General features: G+C 50.8%; 1 protein-coding gene across 13 annotated transcripts in view; it reads right to left on the reverse strand.

The window, feature by feature from the left end:
- NLRC5 (NLR family CARD domain containing 5) overlaps nucleotides 1-13,027 on the reverse strand; it is an 81,155-nt gene that overhangs the window by 40,306 nt on the left and 27,822 nt on the right. For 9 of the 13 annotated variants that reach the window (XR_012000050.1, XM_072750177.1, XM_072750176.1 and 6 more), the window contains 10 exons: nucleotides 11,243-11,311; nucleotides 8,347-10,021; nucleotides 7,181-7,264; nucleotides 6,950-7,033; nucleotides 5,486-5,569; nucleotides 5,274-5,363; nucleotides 4,544-4,603; nucleotides 2,983-3,048; nucleotides 2,423-2,506; nucleotides 308-391 (listed from right to left, as the gene is read on the reverse strand). Coding sequence is in view for 12 of the 13 variants with exons in the window: in XM_072750177.1 (XP_072606278.1) it covers nucleotides 308-391; nucleotides 2,423-2,506; nucleotides 2,983-3,048; nucleotides 4,544-4,603; nucleotides 5,274-5,363; nucleotides 5,486-5,569; nucleotides 6,950-7,033; nucleotides 7,181-7,264; nucleotides 8,347-10,021; nucleotides 11,243-11,311 (2,380 nt within the window). In the remaining variant the exon portion in view is untranslated. The remainder of the gene's footprint in view (nucleotides 1-307; nucleotides 392-2,422; nucleotides 2,507-2,982; nucleotides 3,049-4,543; nucleotides 4,604-5,273; nucleotides 5,364-5,485; nucleotides 5,570-6,949; nucleotides 7,034-7,180; nucleotides 7,265-8,346; nucleotides 10,022-11,242; nucleotides 11,312-13,027) is intronic. The other 4 variants (XM_072750180.1, XM_072750182.1, XM_072750179.1 and 1 more) reach the window with 1 other exon arrangement.

Here is a 13,027-nt window from a genome sequence, read left to right on the forward strand (position 1 = left end):
ACGGCAACACCCCACCCCACCCCAGGGCTGTCACAAGGAACAGAAGCCATCGTAGCGCAAGGGACACGGTTTACAAATGCAAGTGATTTCAGTAACTGGAACTAAGTAAGGCAGTGGCTCATGACAGAGGCAAAGTAAGTCATGCTCAAATCACTCCAACGTTGCTGTTGTAGGGAGAAAGCAGGCATGGAGCCTACTGGAGCAGCACTCTTTCTGGTGAGGGGGGGCATGAAGAGTGGGGTGGCAGGCCCAGCTGGGGCTCTCCAGGGCTCCCCCCTGTCACCCAATGGTGACACGGGCAACTCACTCTAGATTCCTGGTGATGTGCAGCTGGGATGCAGCTTCTGCCATCAGTCGACAGCCTTCATCATCCAGCTGGTTTCCTGAAAGGCTGAGACAGAGGGGCCTGATGTCCTGTGCTGCCAGGGTGGGGTCACCCCTCAGCCTCTGCACCCACAGAGTCCCTCCTTGACTTTACCCAAAGGAATGCTCCAGTAAATGAGCCCTAATAACGATGGTGCTGCAAGGCTGTATACGATGTGTCCGGCACTGTCCCAGGTGTTTCTACTATTACCAGCTATTTAATCCTCATAAAGAACCCTATGGGGCAGATGATATTATTATCCTCATCTTACTGATGAGCAAACTGAGGTACAGAGCAGTTAAAGCATCTCCTGAAAGGTGGACCTGGGATTTGAACCTAGTCAGTTGGATTTCAAGGCTCTACCTTAAGCTGCTCCTTTATGCTTCAACCTCCATAACTGCTTTTTATGATAAACTCCATGATTAGAGGGGCATCAGATCTACCATGGGGATCAGGGAAGGTTTCCCTGATGTTTGAATTACCTGTTTGAAAAACTAGGAGCTCAATAGGTAAGTGGTGGGAGAGAGATGGGGGAGGGGTGTTCCTGGTACGGAACAACTCATTCAAAGGTCCTGTGGCATAGCACACTGGAGGAGCTGAAAGGGAGACAGTGTGTCAGAATCGAAGATTTCAGTGACAGGACAGGGTCAGGTGGGGCTTGGTGGGTTGGAGGCAGCATTTTGGATTACACAGGATTTTAGGATTTGGGCTTCATCATGAGCCATGGGAAGGATTAAAGGGGTCAGGCAGCAGTGAAACGCAGTTCACTCTCTGCCAGCTGGAAGTGGCCAGCATGGAAGCAGGAAACCCTATGAGGAGGCTGATGGGGTCATCCAGGTGAGGAACGAGAGTGGTTTGGACTGGGGCAGTGGGTGAAAAGAGGGTGGTGTTGAGAGCTATGTAAGGGGTAGGCAGACTTGGGATGGGCTGGCTACAGGAAGAGGGTAAGGTTGCCGAGAGATGTCTGGCCTGTGCAGCCAGGCGGCTGATGGCGGGTGAGAGCGCCAGCAGCAGGTGGCGGTGTGTGTGTGTGTGTGTGTGTGTGTGTGGCTCAGTGATGGCCAGGTGGATGGAAGCATGTGTTTTGTAAAAACACCTTCTAATCCTGTCTTGGTTCTCCCAGTGGGACAATGTCAAGGTTCAAGCTTTGGTCACCAGGGCCCTCACACATTCATCTTTATCTTTCCCTAGGGTGGGGCCACTCACCTCAGAACACATTACGGCATTCCATCACTCCACCCTCACGCTCATTTGATTTCTGGGGATGGTCCTTACAGGGATTCCCCTCCTGGTGACATGACAGGACCTCTACCAATAGCCAAGCCCTACTCTCACAGGAGTTGGGCATTAATGGAATCTCTCCAGCCCAAAAAGAAAAGGCAGTCTCATTCTACTCTGGGAGGAAGATAGGGGGAGGGGACCCTGAGGGCTGTGGTTTGGAAGACAGGTGTGATGAGGTTTTTGCTCTGCAGGTCTCAATAACACTGGTTACAGGGATGAGGCCACTGGGAGTCGAACCGTCTGAGCTGGAACCCTGGCATGGACTCATCCTACCTGTGTGACCTTGAGCAAACTTACCTCTGTGTAACTTAATTCCCTCCTCTAAAGAGCTTGCATAGTAATATTACATCACAGAGTGGGAAGATTACATGAGAGGATATGTGTAAAAATGCCTAATCCAGGGCAAGTGCTGAATAGTGGGAGCTGTCATGATGGTCTGAATGCCTCAAATTCTTTTTTTTTTTAAGGTTTTATTTATTTATTCAGAGAGACACAGAGGGGGTGGCAGAAACATCAGAAACATAGGCAGAGGGAGAAGCAGGCTCCCCGTGGGGAGCCCGATATGGGACTTGATCCCAGGACCCTGGGATCATGACCTGAGCAGAAGGCAGATGCTCAACCACTGAGCCACCCAGGCATCCCTTCCTCAAATTCTTAATAAGGCAGCATGCCCTTCCTGACCCGCACCCCCTCCCTGCCCCTGCCCCAGTGGATGCCCTTCAGATGCCGCCCTGCCCCCGACCCATTTCCCACTCCAGCACTTCCCATGACACTCACTTTACTTCCTCCAGGCGGGGACCTTCCCGGAGCTGGGCAATGAGCTCCTGCACATCATGAATTCCGAGCTGGCACTGCAGGAGCCTGGAGTGAGAGTGGAGGCAGAGGGGCTCAGGACAAGAAGCCACACCACACCTCCTCCAGCCCCAAGGGCCTCTGCCAGGTGTGGGAGCCGGGGGAGTCAGGAGGCAGGAGACCTGGGGTCTCACCCTGGCCCTGCCTCTCAGCAGATGTACAGTCATGGACGAGGCCCTTGAACCTCAGTTTCTTCCTCTATCAAATGGGAATAATACTGTGTACTTGGCAGGATTTTCAAAAGAATTGCAATGAAGTAATAGACATAAGATACTACAGTGCCCAGTATGTAGCAAGAGCCCATTAAATTATAGTGGTCATTGTTGTTGTTAGGACAGATGCCAGGATGGGTTATTCATGTCCTGTCTCTGCTCCATGCCTGTTTTTCCTTTTATTCTCCTTGCCCCTGTGGTACCTCTCCTGGGAAGGCACCCTTCCCTCATATCACATCCCTCCCCTTAATGCAATGGATCCCACAGAGGTACCTGAGTGCCAGGCTTCTGCTCTGAGCCTCTTTCCTCTGGTTGGCATTTCCCTGTAGATCTGGTGCTCTGGCAAGAACAAATCCAACATTGGCCTTGTCTTAGAGCCCAGGGCCTGATGGGTCTTACCTTGGGTTCTAGGGGCCAAAGACCCACAGTGAATGAATAACAAAGATGGTTGTTTGGAGGTGCTAAATGTGCTATTCCCCAAAACAGCAAGAGCGAAAGGTTTGAGGGCAAATAGGCTTTATTCAAATTCTGACTCTGTCATGTATAGCTGTGTGGCCTTGGGCAAGTCACTTCACCTATCTGAGCTCCCATTGTCTCTTTTCCAAAACAGGATGACAATATCTAACACAGGGTAGTTGGAGGATTGAATGAGACAATGTATGGGTCAAGCACCCAGCATAGGCACAAGATTGAAGATAAATAAGAAGAAGCTGCTATTTCTATGATGTGAAGCTCTCCACTTGCATATGTGCCACCTATGGTTCAGAAGGCTGGGAGCATGGACTGTGTATGGGTCCAGGCTGTGGGAGTCATGGCACCTCTAGGCTGTCTCCCACTGGGCCAGGGGAGGGTCAGGGGCTGCAGAGAAGCTGGAATGTTATTAGCCAGGTTTTCATAAACCTCTAGATTGCTGCTGTCAAACAGAACTTTCTGCAATGATAAGAATGTTTATATCTATGCCATCCACCGTGGGAGACACTAGTCCCCCATGGCCATTAAGTACCTGAAATGCAGCTGATGTGACTGATAAATGTTAATTTTACTTAATTTTAATTAATATACATTTACTTAATTTTAATTAATATACATTTACTTAATTTTAATTAGTATACAGTATAGCCATCTGTGGCTGGTGGCTACCATATAGAGCATCATAGCTCTATACAGCTGGAGGGGGTCCTACTAGATCATCGTATGGGTGAGGAAACTGAAGCTTAGAGCAGGGAAAGGATTCTCCACGGACATACAACATCATCTGTCTATGAGTCTCAGCCAGGGAGAGGTGTGAGGACGTCCAGATGGAATGTTCTTTCACGGAAAGGCTGCTCCCCTTTTCTTGCCCAGGCAGGACTAGCCAAGCTGGAATCCGTGCATAGCTGGAGTACCCAGCATCTGAGTGCCACCTGGATGTCAGCAGTGTATTAAGCACTTTCAGTGTATTAATTCATTTAATCCTCAGAGTAACTCTAAGATGTGGGTATTATCATTGCCTTCTCTTTTTTTTTTTTTAGATGGAAGACTTTTCTGAAGCTTTCTCCACTTACTAACACCAGTCTAACACTAAATTCATGCCTTCCCTAAGGGCCTGACTTGGTTTGAGACTTCTGGAGATGCTCTCTCATCACAAAGGCCAGATGTGGTCCAGATATGCTAGATGAAGTTAACGTCCTTTGCCAACTCTGAGAAGTAGATAATTTCTCAGCTCAGCCATAGCAAGAAGAATCCCTACATTCCAACTCTTCACAGGCTCTCTTGGCCACCTTACTCTGCCACTTCTTGAGCTCAGACTGCCCCTCAGAATGGACCCAGGCCCACCCCCTCCCTAGGTTCTTACGCTCCAAGCTCTGCAGCAGTCTCTGCGGGCGGGGAAAGAAGAAAGATGAGGTCCGTCTCCCTGCAAGAGTCAGACACTGAGCTGTGAAACCGGTAGACTAGAAACCAGCACATCACCTCCTGCCTGCATCCCCCCCTTGCTGCCCAAACAGCCAAAGAAAGCTGATTTTGTAACTTACAGAGAAACAACTGACAGAAATGCTCCAAATCAGACATATAAAATTATGACTATGTCATTGCTCGATGCATCCTGAATTTTAAAATTCAGGAAAACAATGTTTACAGGAAAGACTTTTAAAAATTAGGAACGTAAAGAGTTTTTTGTGAGAATTACAATATTGTAGGACTAAGAGGCATGGCACTTATACTGCTCAATTATCCAAACAGGGAACCCCAGTTCAGCACCATGGAGAGCGACATGCGCCACTTCTTCCTCGGACTAAGCCTGCGCTTCCAGATGCAGTTGACTCATTCCTTCAACCATCTGCCCATCTATCCATCCATCCAGTCTATTCATTCACTATATAATGAGTATATATAACTTCATTCTACTCATTCACGAGTACCAAGTGCCAGGCCCGAGATAGGCTCTGGAGATACCGATGTGAATAAAGCAAATTCAGGCACACATACGTAGCTACTGCAGACAAGGTGCTCCATTTTCTACCCCTTACCTTCCTCTCCCCTTTTCTCAAGCCTCTGAAGGCCCAGATTCCACTCCTTCTGCTCACCTGACCTGTAGCATCTTGACAGTAGGGCATGTGACCGCCACCTTTGTCAAGCAGAGTAAGGTTGACACGGAGACATTGCTGCGGCTCAGGCTGCAAGATTGTGGCAAGGATATCAGGACTGAATCCTATATCCCATGGGCACCAGACTTTCTTTGCTCCTCAAGGAAGAAGGGAGATCCAGGCAGGGGTTGGGGGGTGGAAAACTTGCTTACTCAAGCTTCTGGAGCCGTGGCAAAGAAGGAAGTACTTCCACGATATTCAGCACGGCCCTATCCTTCAGCTGGTTGTCCTGGAAGCTGCAGAGAGATCAAGGCCCAGTCCCTTGGGAGCCCCAGTTGGCAGGTGACACAGCAGCCCTCATGGAGTAGACACAACTCATAGGCCTACAATGTGTTGGTGACTTGCTCCACAGTATCCAATAGGCCCAGCTAGGAGGAGAGGCCTTCTGTTGGCCTCACTTCTGTACCTATTCAGCTCCAATGGGGAGTTCCTGCCTAGTGGCCCAAGAGATCCAGAGGATGGGGTGTGAAGGCCTCATGAAATAGAATGATGACATACAACACACTGCTCTCAGGGTTATGTGTGGGATGTGCCTGAGGCTGGAGTTATCACAGTCTCTTGGCTCCCAGATTCTAGACTGGGATATAGGAGATGCTGCTTCCAGCCCCAGCTCTGGCCTCGGCTCACCCAGAAACCCAGGCTAAGCACATTCTTTCTGACCTCACATACCTCATCTGTCAAATGGCGTCACAACCCAGCCTTGCCTGAGTTCCTAGCTGGAGGGACAGAAGAAGGGTGAGGATACCTTTGTGTATGATTTCTCTGGCTAGTGCAAAGGTTTGGAAGTATGAATTTGTTGACACTCCCCCACCCCGATTATCGAGAGTGACATTAGTCTTTTCTCCTATCACCCAGTGATCCCACAGAAAGGCACCCAGCTGAAGAAAATAGGAGCTGTGGTCCAGCTAACACTCCACTCAACAAGCGGGATGACCTAGTGCCAGGCTGCATCTCTCTGGACAAAGAGTGCTTTTTCTAAATCTCATAAAGATGCCATATAAGCTAGTGGTGGTTCTGCCAATAAGCTGTGGAGAAGGTTCCTTGGCCCCACCCCTCCTAGGCTACTCATCACAAACACCAGCAGGAGTATATTTGTGCACATGTGCTTAGTTCGTATGTACTTGCATCTAAATGTGTATGTGGATCTAAGTGTGCAAGCATGTGCACACACCTACAAATGTGCATATGAGGGGAGCATATGCTCAAGTGAGGGGTGAGTGCAAGTGTGTACACATACATGCATGAATATGAAGGTATGTGTGTGTTTCATGTATGTATGTATACACATAATGGCTGACACCTGCCTACACTGTCATCCCTTCTCTCAGGGTCACAGAAAGAGGGGAGGGTCCCTCAAAACTCAAGGTCATTCAAGACAGCCCAAAATATTAGATGAAGGAAGCAGTGCTAGGGTCTTTGTGAGCCTGGTATTTAGATCCAGCCCCACGCAGTTCTTGGACCAATGCCTCCCCTCTCTGGGTCTGACTGAAAAATAACTTGTCAGATTCGATAGAATATGTAGAACTCATTATAGGCTCTGGGTCAGGGTGGGGGTCCCAGGGACCTGGGAAGTGACTTGTCCCACTAACCAGCAGGTCTTCCTGGAGATCACTCACCTGATCTCTTCCAGCTGTGGACAGAGGCGCAAAGCCTGCATCAGGTGGCTGATGCCTCGGGCAGTGATCTTACATCCTGCTAACCTGCAGGGTAAGCAAGGAGGGTGGGAAAGAACAGGGATGGGAAAGGAGGTAAGGGCAGGAATCTGTCCTGTGCAGGGTCAAAGGGAAAGGGGAGAATTCTCGGCGTTCCTGGTTGAGGATCCCTCTTAGATCCAAGCCCTGGCTCACCCGAGCTTCTTCAGGCTCTCCATTGTTGGCAGGCTCTTGGAGAGGGCTTCTGCAAAGGCATCCCCACATTTCCTGCTCTTAAAGCTGCCACAGGAAGAGGCAAGGTAGCAGAGGTTCAATGCTGAGCAGGGCTTAAAAGCCACCATGCACCCCTTTCTCTGACAGATGGAACTGAATAGTTATGTTAACAGCAGTGGTAGCTGTCGTTTATAGTACTAACAAATCCATATTATGGCAGAGACTGTAAATGTCCATTGAAACCCATTTTCCACTGATAGAGCTCTAACTGGGAACACAGTTTCCCAGTCACAGATGGCACTTTCAGCCTCCCTTGCAGCTCAGAGTGGCTACACAGCTACTTTCTCACCACTGGAATGTGAGTGGAAGGGATGTGCCCTATCTCCATGGCTGTGTGAGCTTTAATACATTGGGTGAGTCTAATGCACGCTCCCCTTCCCTTCCCTTCAAGCACAGCATGGATATGCCCATGACCCAGCTTTGACCATGCAGATCCAAAAGCTGAAGGAGATGATGGAGCACCAGTGGAAGGGACCTGGGTCCCTGAATGACCACATGAAGCTGAGTCATCTCAGAGACCCGGACCACTTACTTCTGAGTGCTCCATGACAGTGAAACAAAATTCAACATTATTTAATCCACTGTATTTGCAAGGGTGTTCTCTGTTACTGAGCCTCACCTTTGCTCTAGCTAGTACTACACATACTGAGCCATCACTGTGTGCCAGGCACTTGCTACAGAGGGTTTTCCCTGTATTCTCTTATTTGGTTCTCACAACAAGCTCATGCCATCAGTATTATTACTGATTCATTTTCGGGATGAAGAAACTCAGGCTGAGAAGTAACCTGCCCAAAGTCAAATGACTTCCAATGTCAGAGGCTCCGTCCCATGGCTGAGAGGGAGAAGGAGACTTGAAAGGCCCAGCAACCACAATAATAAAGTCCAGTTGAGAGCCAGCTGGATCCTAAGGTCTTGGGAGGCATGGAGCTTCCCAACTGGGTCTCAGGCTGAGGGGCAGTTCCGACTGTTTGCTCTGATGTCCGAGATTCTCACCCAGCCTCCCTCAGCAAGGGTCTGGCTGACTCCACTCTTTCAAAGCCCACTTCCTTCCCAGATCCTCCCCAGTTCTTCCCTGACCTTACTCTCACCTGAGATTCTCTATCTGCTTACAGCCTGCCAGGGCCTCGGGGCAGTGGGGCTCCAGGGGGCAGCCCTCAAAATCCAGGTGGATGGAGGCATTCCTATGCCTCAAGATGTTGGTCAGGGCAGACAGGTCTGTATAGGTGAGTGGGAAATTGTGGAAGGACAGGTGACTGGGGAGACTTTGGGCCATGAGTCTGGCCAGCTCAGGCTCCTGGGTCTCACCCACGCAGTGACAGAGTGCTACAACCTTGGGTCCTGTGAGCCTGCGAATGGCCAACTTCCTCAAAGCCAGCATCACTGCAGCCTGCTTGTCACTCACCCACATCTCATCCTGCTGGGCCACATGGCTAAGGAAGGGTCGGCAGGCATAGGATGCCAGCCCTGCCAGGAAGGTGGGGAGGTGGTCTAAGAGGCCTAGTCTAGCTTTGGTCCGTAGCACCCAGCGAGAATTGAGGGTGACATGGCGGGCAAGTGCATTTTTGTCCACCTTGGGGCTGGCCATCAGGTACAAGGCGGCAAAAAACTCTTGAAGGCTGAGGTGGGTGAAAGCATAGCCTATACCCTGGTGCCCAGGGCCTGTGCAGATGCAGAAGGAGGTCAACAAGCCGAGGGCTGCCCCAAAAGCCACCATGGGTGGAGAGATGTCACCTACAGAGAAGATAACCTTCCCAGTCTCCAGGCCCCTCAGAGCCATCTCACTGAGGCCCAGCAGAGACTCAGGAGGCAGGTGCCCACGGGGGCTGAGAGTGGACACCATCTGTACATAGTTCTGAGTCACGGTGGGCAGGAGGGCTGCAGACTGGCCTGGAGAGCTGCCTGGGAGCAGATGGTGGAGGCAGAGGCAGGTGACTTGGCACAGTGCAGGCACCGCACACATGCTCTGGAGATGCCTGTTTTCTCGCAGCTCTGCTAGGGCTGCCTCCTGCCACTCTTGGTCACTGAAGAAGCGGCCCACATACTCCTCCACCCGTGGCCTGTCAAAGCCCCACATGTGGACCGTGGCTGCCTCTGTGGGCAGGCAGTCGGGCAGCTTCCCTGGACGGGAGGTGGCCAAAACCCAGCAGCCAGGCAGGATGGTCCCCCGGCAGAGCCCGGAGAAGAGGGCAAGGGCTGGACTTGGGGCCTCGGGGCCTTCAGCCTCCGTGCTGGAATGCGAGTGGAGGGCCTGGTCCAGCCCATCAAAGATCAGCAGGACTCCTCCAGCATGCTCCTCCAGGTACTGGAAGACCGAGTCGGAGCCCGCCTCGGGGCTCAGGTACAGGTCAAACAGCAGCTGGGGCAGCGTCACGGAACTGGTGATCAGATTGAGTTGACGGAATTCAAACAGGAACAGAGCCTGGAAGCGGTCAAGCTGGCCAGCGGCCCACCTCTGGCAGAGCCGGTGGGCCAGCGTGGTCTTGCCCATGCCTGCCTTCCCCAGGAGCACCGTCACCCTCGGGCCCTTGTCGGCCCTGGTGCTGAAGAGGTCCCGGATGCTCACGTCCGCGTCATCTTCTGCCTTGGGGTCCCCCACTACAGCCCCGTCCTGAGCACTGAAGGGGGCCGTGGTCCGGCTCCACTGCAGGATTGGGGGGATGTAGGCCTGGTGGAAGGCAAGGGGTTGCCCCGGCCCGGGAATCCTACTGCCGTAGCGCTGCTGGGCAGAAGTCCTCAGCAACTTCAGGTACCTCCTGGCCAATTCTGCAGGGGGCAGGGAGAGGCATGAGGGCGGAGGCCTCCCACTCCCAGGTCCCCTCACCCCAGGATTGGTTGTTGGGAGCCTGTGGCCTCAGCCATATGTGTAAGGGGTGGTGGGGACTGGCAAGAACACACAGGGACTCTTGCGCCAACCAGATTCTTAGGGGCCATTGAAATGGGGGAAGTCTGGCTAGGGGAGTGTAGATTATGGCTCTGTTTGTTTTGCAACAATATAGGTGGTATAAAGTTGTCGGTGAGATGGGTGGCTGCAGAGGGGAAGTGGGGTGCTTCCTTTGCAACATCCTAGAACAAACTCTTACTGTGTATCTGAGTAGCCTGTTTGCCTGTCCAATATTTCAGGTTTGCAGCACCCAGGGGTGAGTGCTAACAACCTGTAGGCCTAGGCACTGACCAGTCAGAACCAGAGCTGGGCCCTTACGGTGCCAGGTGACTTTTTTTTTTCTTTTTTAAGATTTTATTTATTTACTCATGAGGGAGAGAGAGAGAGAGAGAGAGAGAGAGAGAGAGAGGCAGAGACACAGGCAGAGGGAGAAGCAGGCTCCATGCAGGGAGCCTGACGCGGGACTCGATCCCGGGACTCCAGGATCAGGCGCCGGGCTGAAGGTGGCGCTAAACCACTGAGCCACCTGGGCTACCCCAGGCATTGACTTTTTAATTGCTGGATCACTTGGGTGGTCCAGGGGAAGAACCAGGGCTTCTGTCAGGGGATGCTGGGGACAACTGGTAGGGAATGAGAGAAGTTCTATCTTTTTGACTCCCTCTGGCCTGCAGCCCTCAGCAGCCCCCATGCCTTGTGGTGAGCACGGTTCTTCCTGGTATCTTGCCCATCTCTCACCCAGTCAATGAGGGCCCAAGTCTGAGGTCATATTGATCACCTCCTTCAGGCTCTCAGTCCTGCAGGCATGGAGTAGGGGAGTGTCCTGGTAAAGCCCAGATGATGAAGCTGCAATCTGCTGGGATGCCTCAAGCTCCCTCAGCTGTGCCACCTCTGGAGAAGGCCCTGCGGCCTCTTAGTGGGGAGGCCCTTCTTGCCAGACTCAGCCCTATCTTCTGCCCACCCAGGACCTCCAGTCATCTCTGCTGCACCTAAGACAAGAGGTGCTAGGTTCATGGAGGCTTGTTAGCAGGGCACAGAGTCCAGGATCTGGGTCCTGGCTCCAGTGCAATCTAGAGGTCTGGGTCCTTTCCTACCTTAGTACCTACCGAGCTGATGATTCCTGCACTGCTTCAGGCGGGGTGAGGACCCACAGCTCTGATGAGGCCGCTTCAGACCTGGAAAGAATGAAAGAAGAGTAAGGGGTGAAGTTTGGGGACTTGGGTTGAGGGGGTATCAAGCACCTTTGGGGAGCTCCAGTCCACAAGTAGGCAGTAGACAGACAAGTGTCTCTGCACCCAGGGACTGAATGAGGGCAGGTAGTGGGCAAAGGTTGCATCAACACCAGCTTCTGTTTGCAGAAGTGGGTCCTACCCTGGGTGAGAAGCCTGCAGCTTCTGGGATGGGGATCTCCCAGTCTAGGATGTAGGAAGCTGGGCCCACAGCCAGCAGCCTAAGAAACACTCAGGCCTGAGCACTGAATGGTGTGGGAAAGAGCCAGGTCTGTCAAGGCCACTGCTGGTTAGAAAAGCAGAGTTTCCAATGGGCTTGGTCAGGCCTTGCCTCCCTGTTGTGCCAGTGTGTTTTAGTTCCTATCTCCCACATTTCCTACTTTCTTTATTGGTTTCTTGAATTCTTGTCTGGTTGTGTATTGTCAAGAGTCACTTTAATGCCTTTCTGAAGAGGTTGGGAAAGGAAGACAGAAAGAAGGGAAACAAGAAGGAAGGGGAGAGAGGACAGAGGGGGGGAGGAAAGGCAAGAGGATTTAGGGAGGAATTTGAAGAAGTAAAATGGGATATTCCTAAAGCTAGGCATCAGCGACCAATCAGAGCAGCCCTGAGCAGGCCCCTTGCACGGCCGCGTTGGCTTCTTAGGTGCTGGGTTGCAGGGAGACTCGGAGATCCCAGAGAGGGACTGGAACCAGTTTAGGAGTATTTTAACATTCTGTCAAGTCTATTAATAAGGGACTCACTGTCCAAATATCAATTAGGCCTGGTCACAGCCATGTGATAATTATGCCAGCTCAATGATATGGACCAGAAGGGACAGGGACCAAGATTAAGTAGTTTTGATCTCCTGAGGATCTGAGATTGTGGGGTGGATGTTTCCTGTCAAAGGAAACAGGATGTTTCCTGTTGATGTTATTGCCATAAAAAGCCCATACTTCTACAGGAATAAAGGTTCTGAATGTACAACGAATGTCAGATGCAATGGTGAAAGACAGAAAGCTTTCTCTTTAAGATCAAGGATGGCTGCTTTCACCCTTTCTATTCAACATAGCACTGGAAGTCCTAGCCAGAGCAATTGAGCAAGAAAAAGGAATAAAAGGCATCCACATTGGAAAGGAAGAAGAAAAATCTTTTTGCAGATGACAGGGTCATCTGTTATATGTAGAAAACCTTAAAAATTCCACAAAAAAGTTTTTCAGAACTAATAAATGAATTCAGCAAAGTAGCATAATACAAAGTCAACCTGCAAAAATGAGCTGCATTTCTACACACAATGAATACCTAAAAGGGAAATTAAGAAAACCATTCCATTTATGAAAGCATTGAAAGAATGAAATGCTTAAACATTAACCAAGAAGGTAGAAAACATGTACGATGAAAGCTACAACACATTGTTGAAAGAAATTAAAGAAGGTGCAAATAAATGGAAATGCATCCCAGGCACAAGGCCTGGAAGCCTTTATATTGTTAAGATGGCAGTCTTACCCCAAATGATCTACAGATTCAACACAATTCCCACCAAATCCCAATGACCTGTTCTGCAGAAATGGGAAAACCAATCCTAAAATTCATATGGAATCCCCCGGGACCCCAAAGAGCCAAAATACTCTTGAAAAAAAGGGGGGGGCAAAGTTGGAGGACTTGCACTTCCTAATTTCAAAGCTT

This window comes from Vulpes vulpes, chromosome 2 (genome assembly GCF_048418805.1).
Source record: "Vulpes vulpes isolate BD-2025 chromosome 2, VulVul3, whole genome shotgun sequence".
NCBI lineage: Eukaryota > Metazoa > Chordata > Mammalia > Carnivora > Canidae > Vulpes > Vulpes vulpes.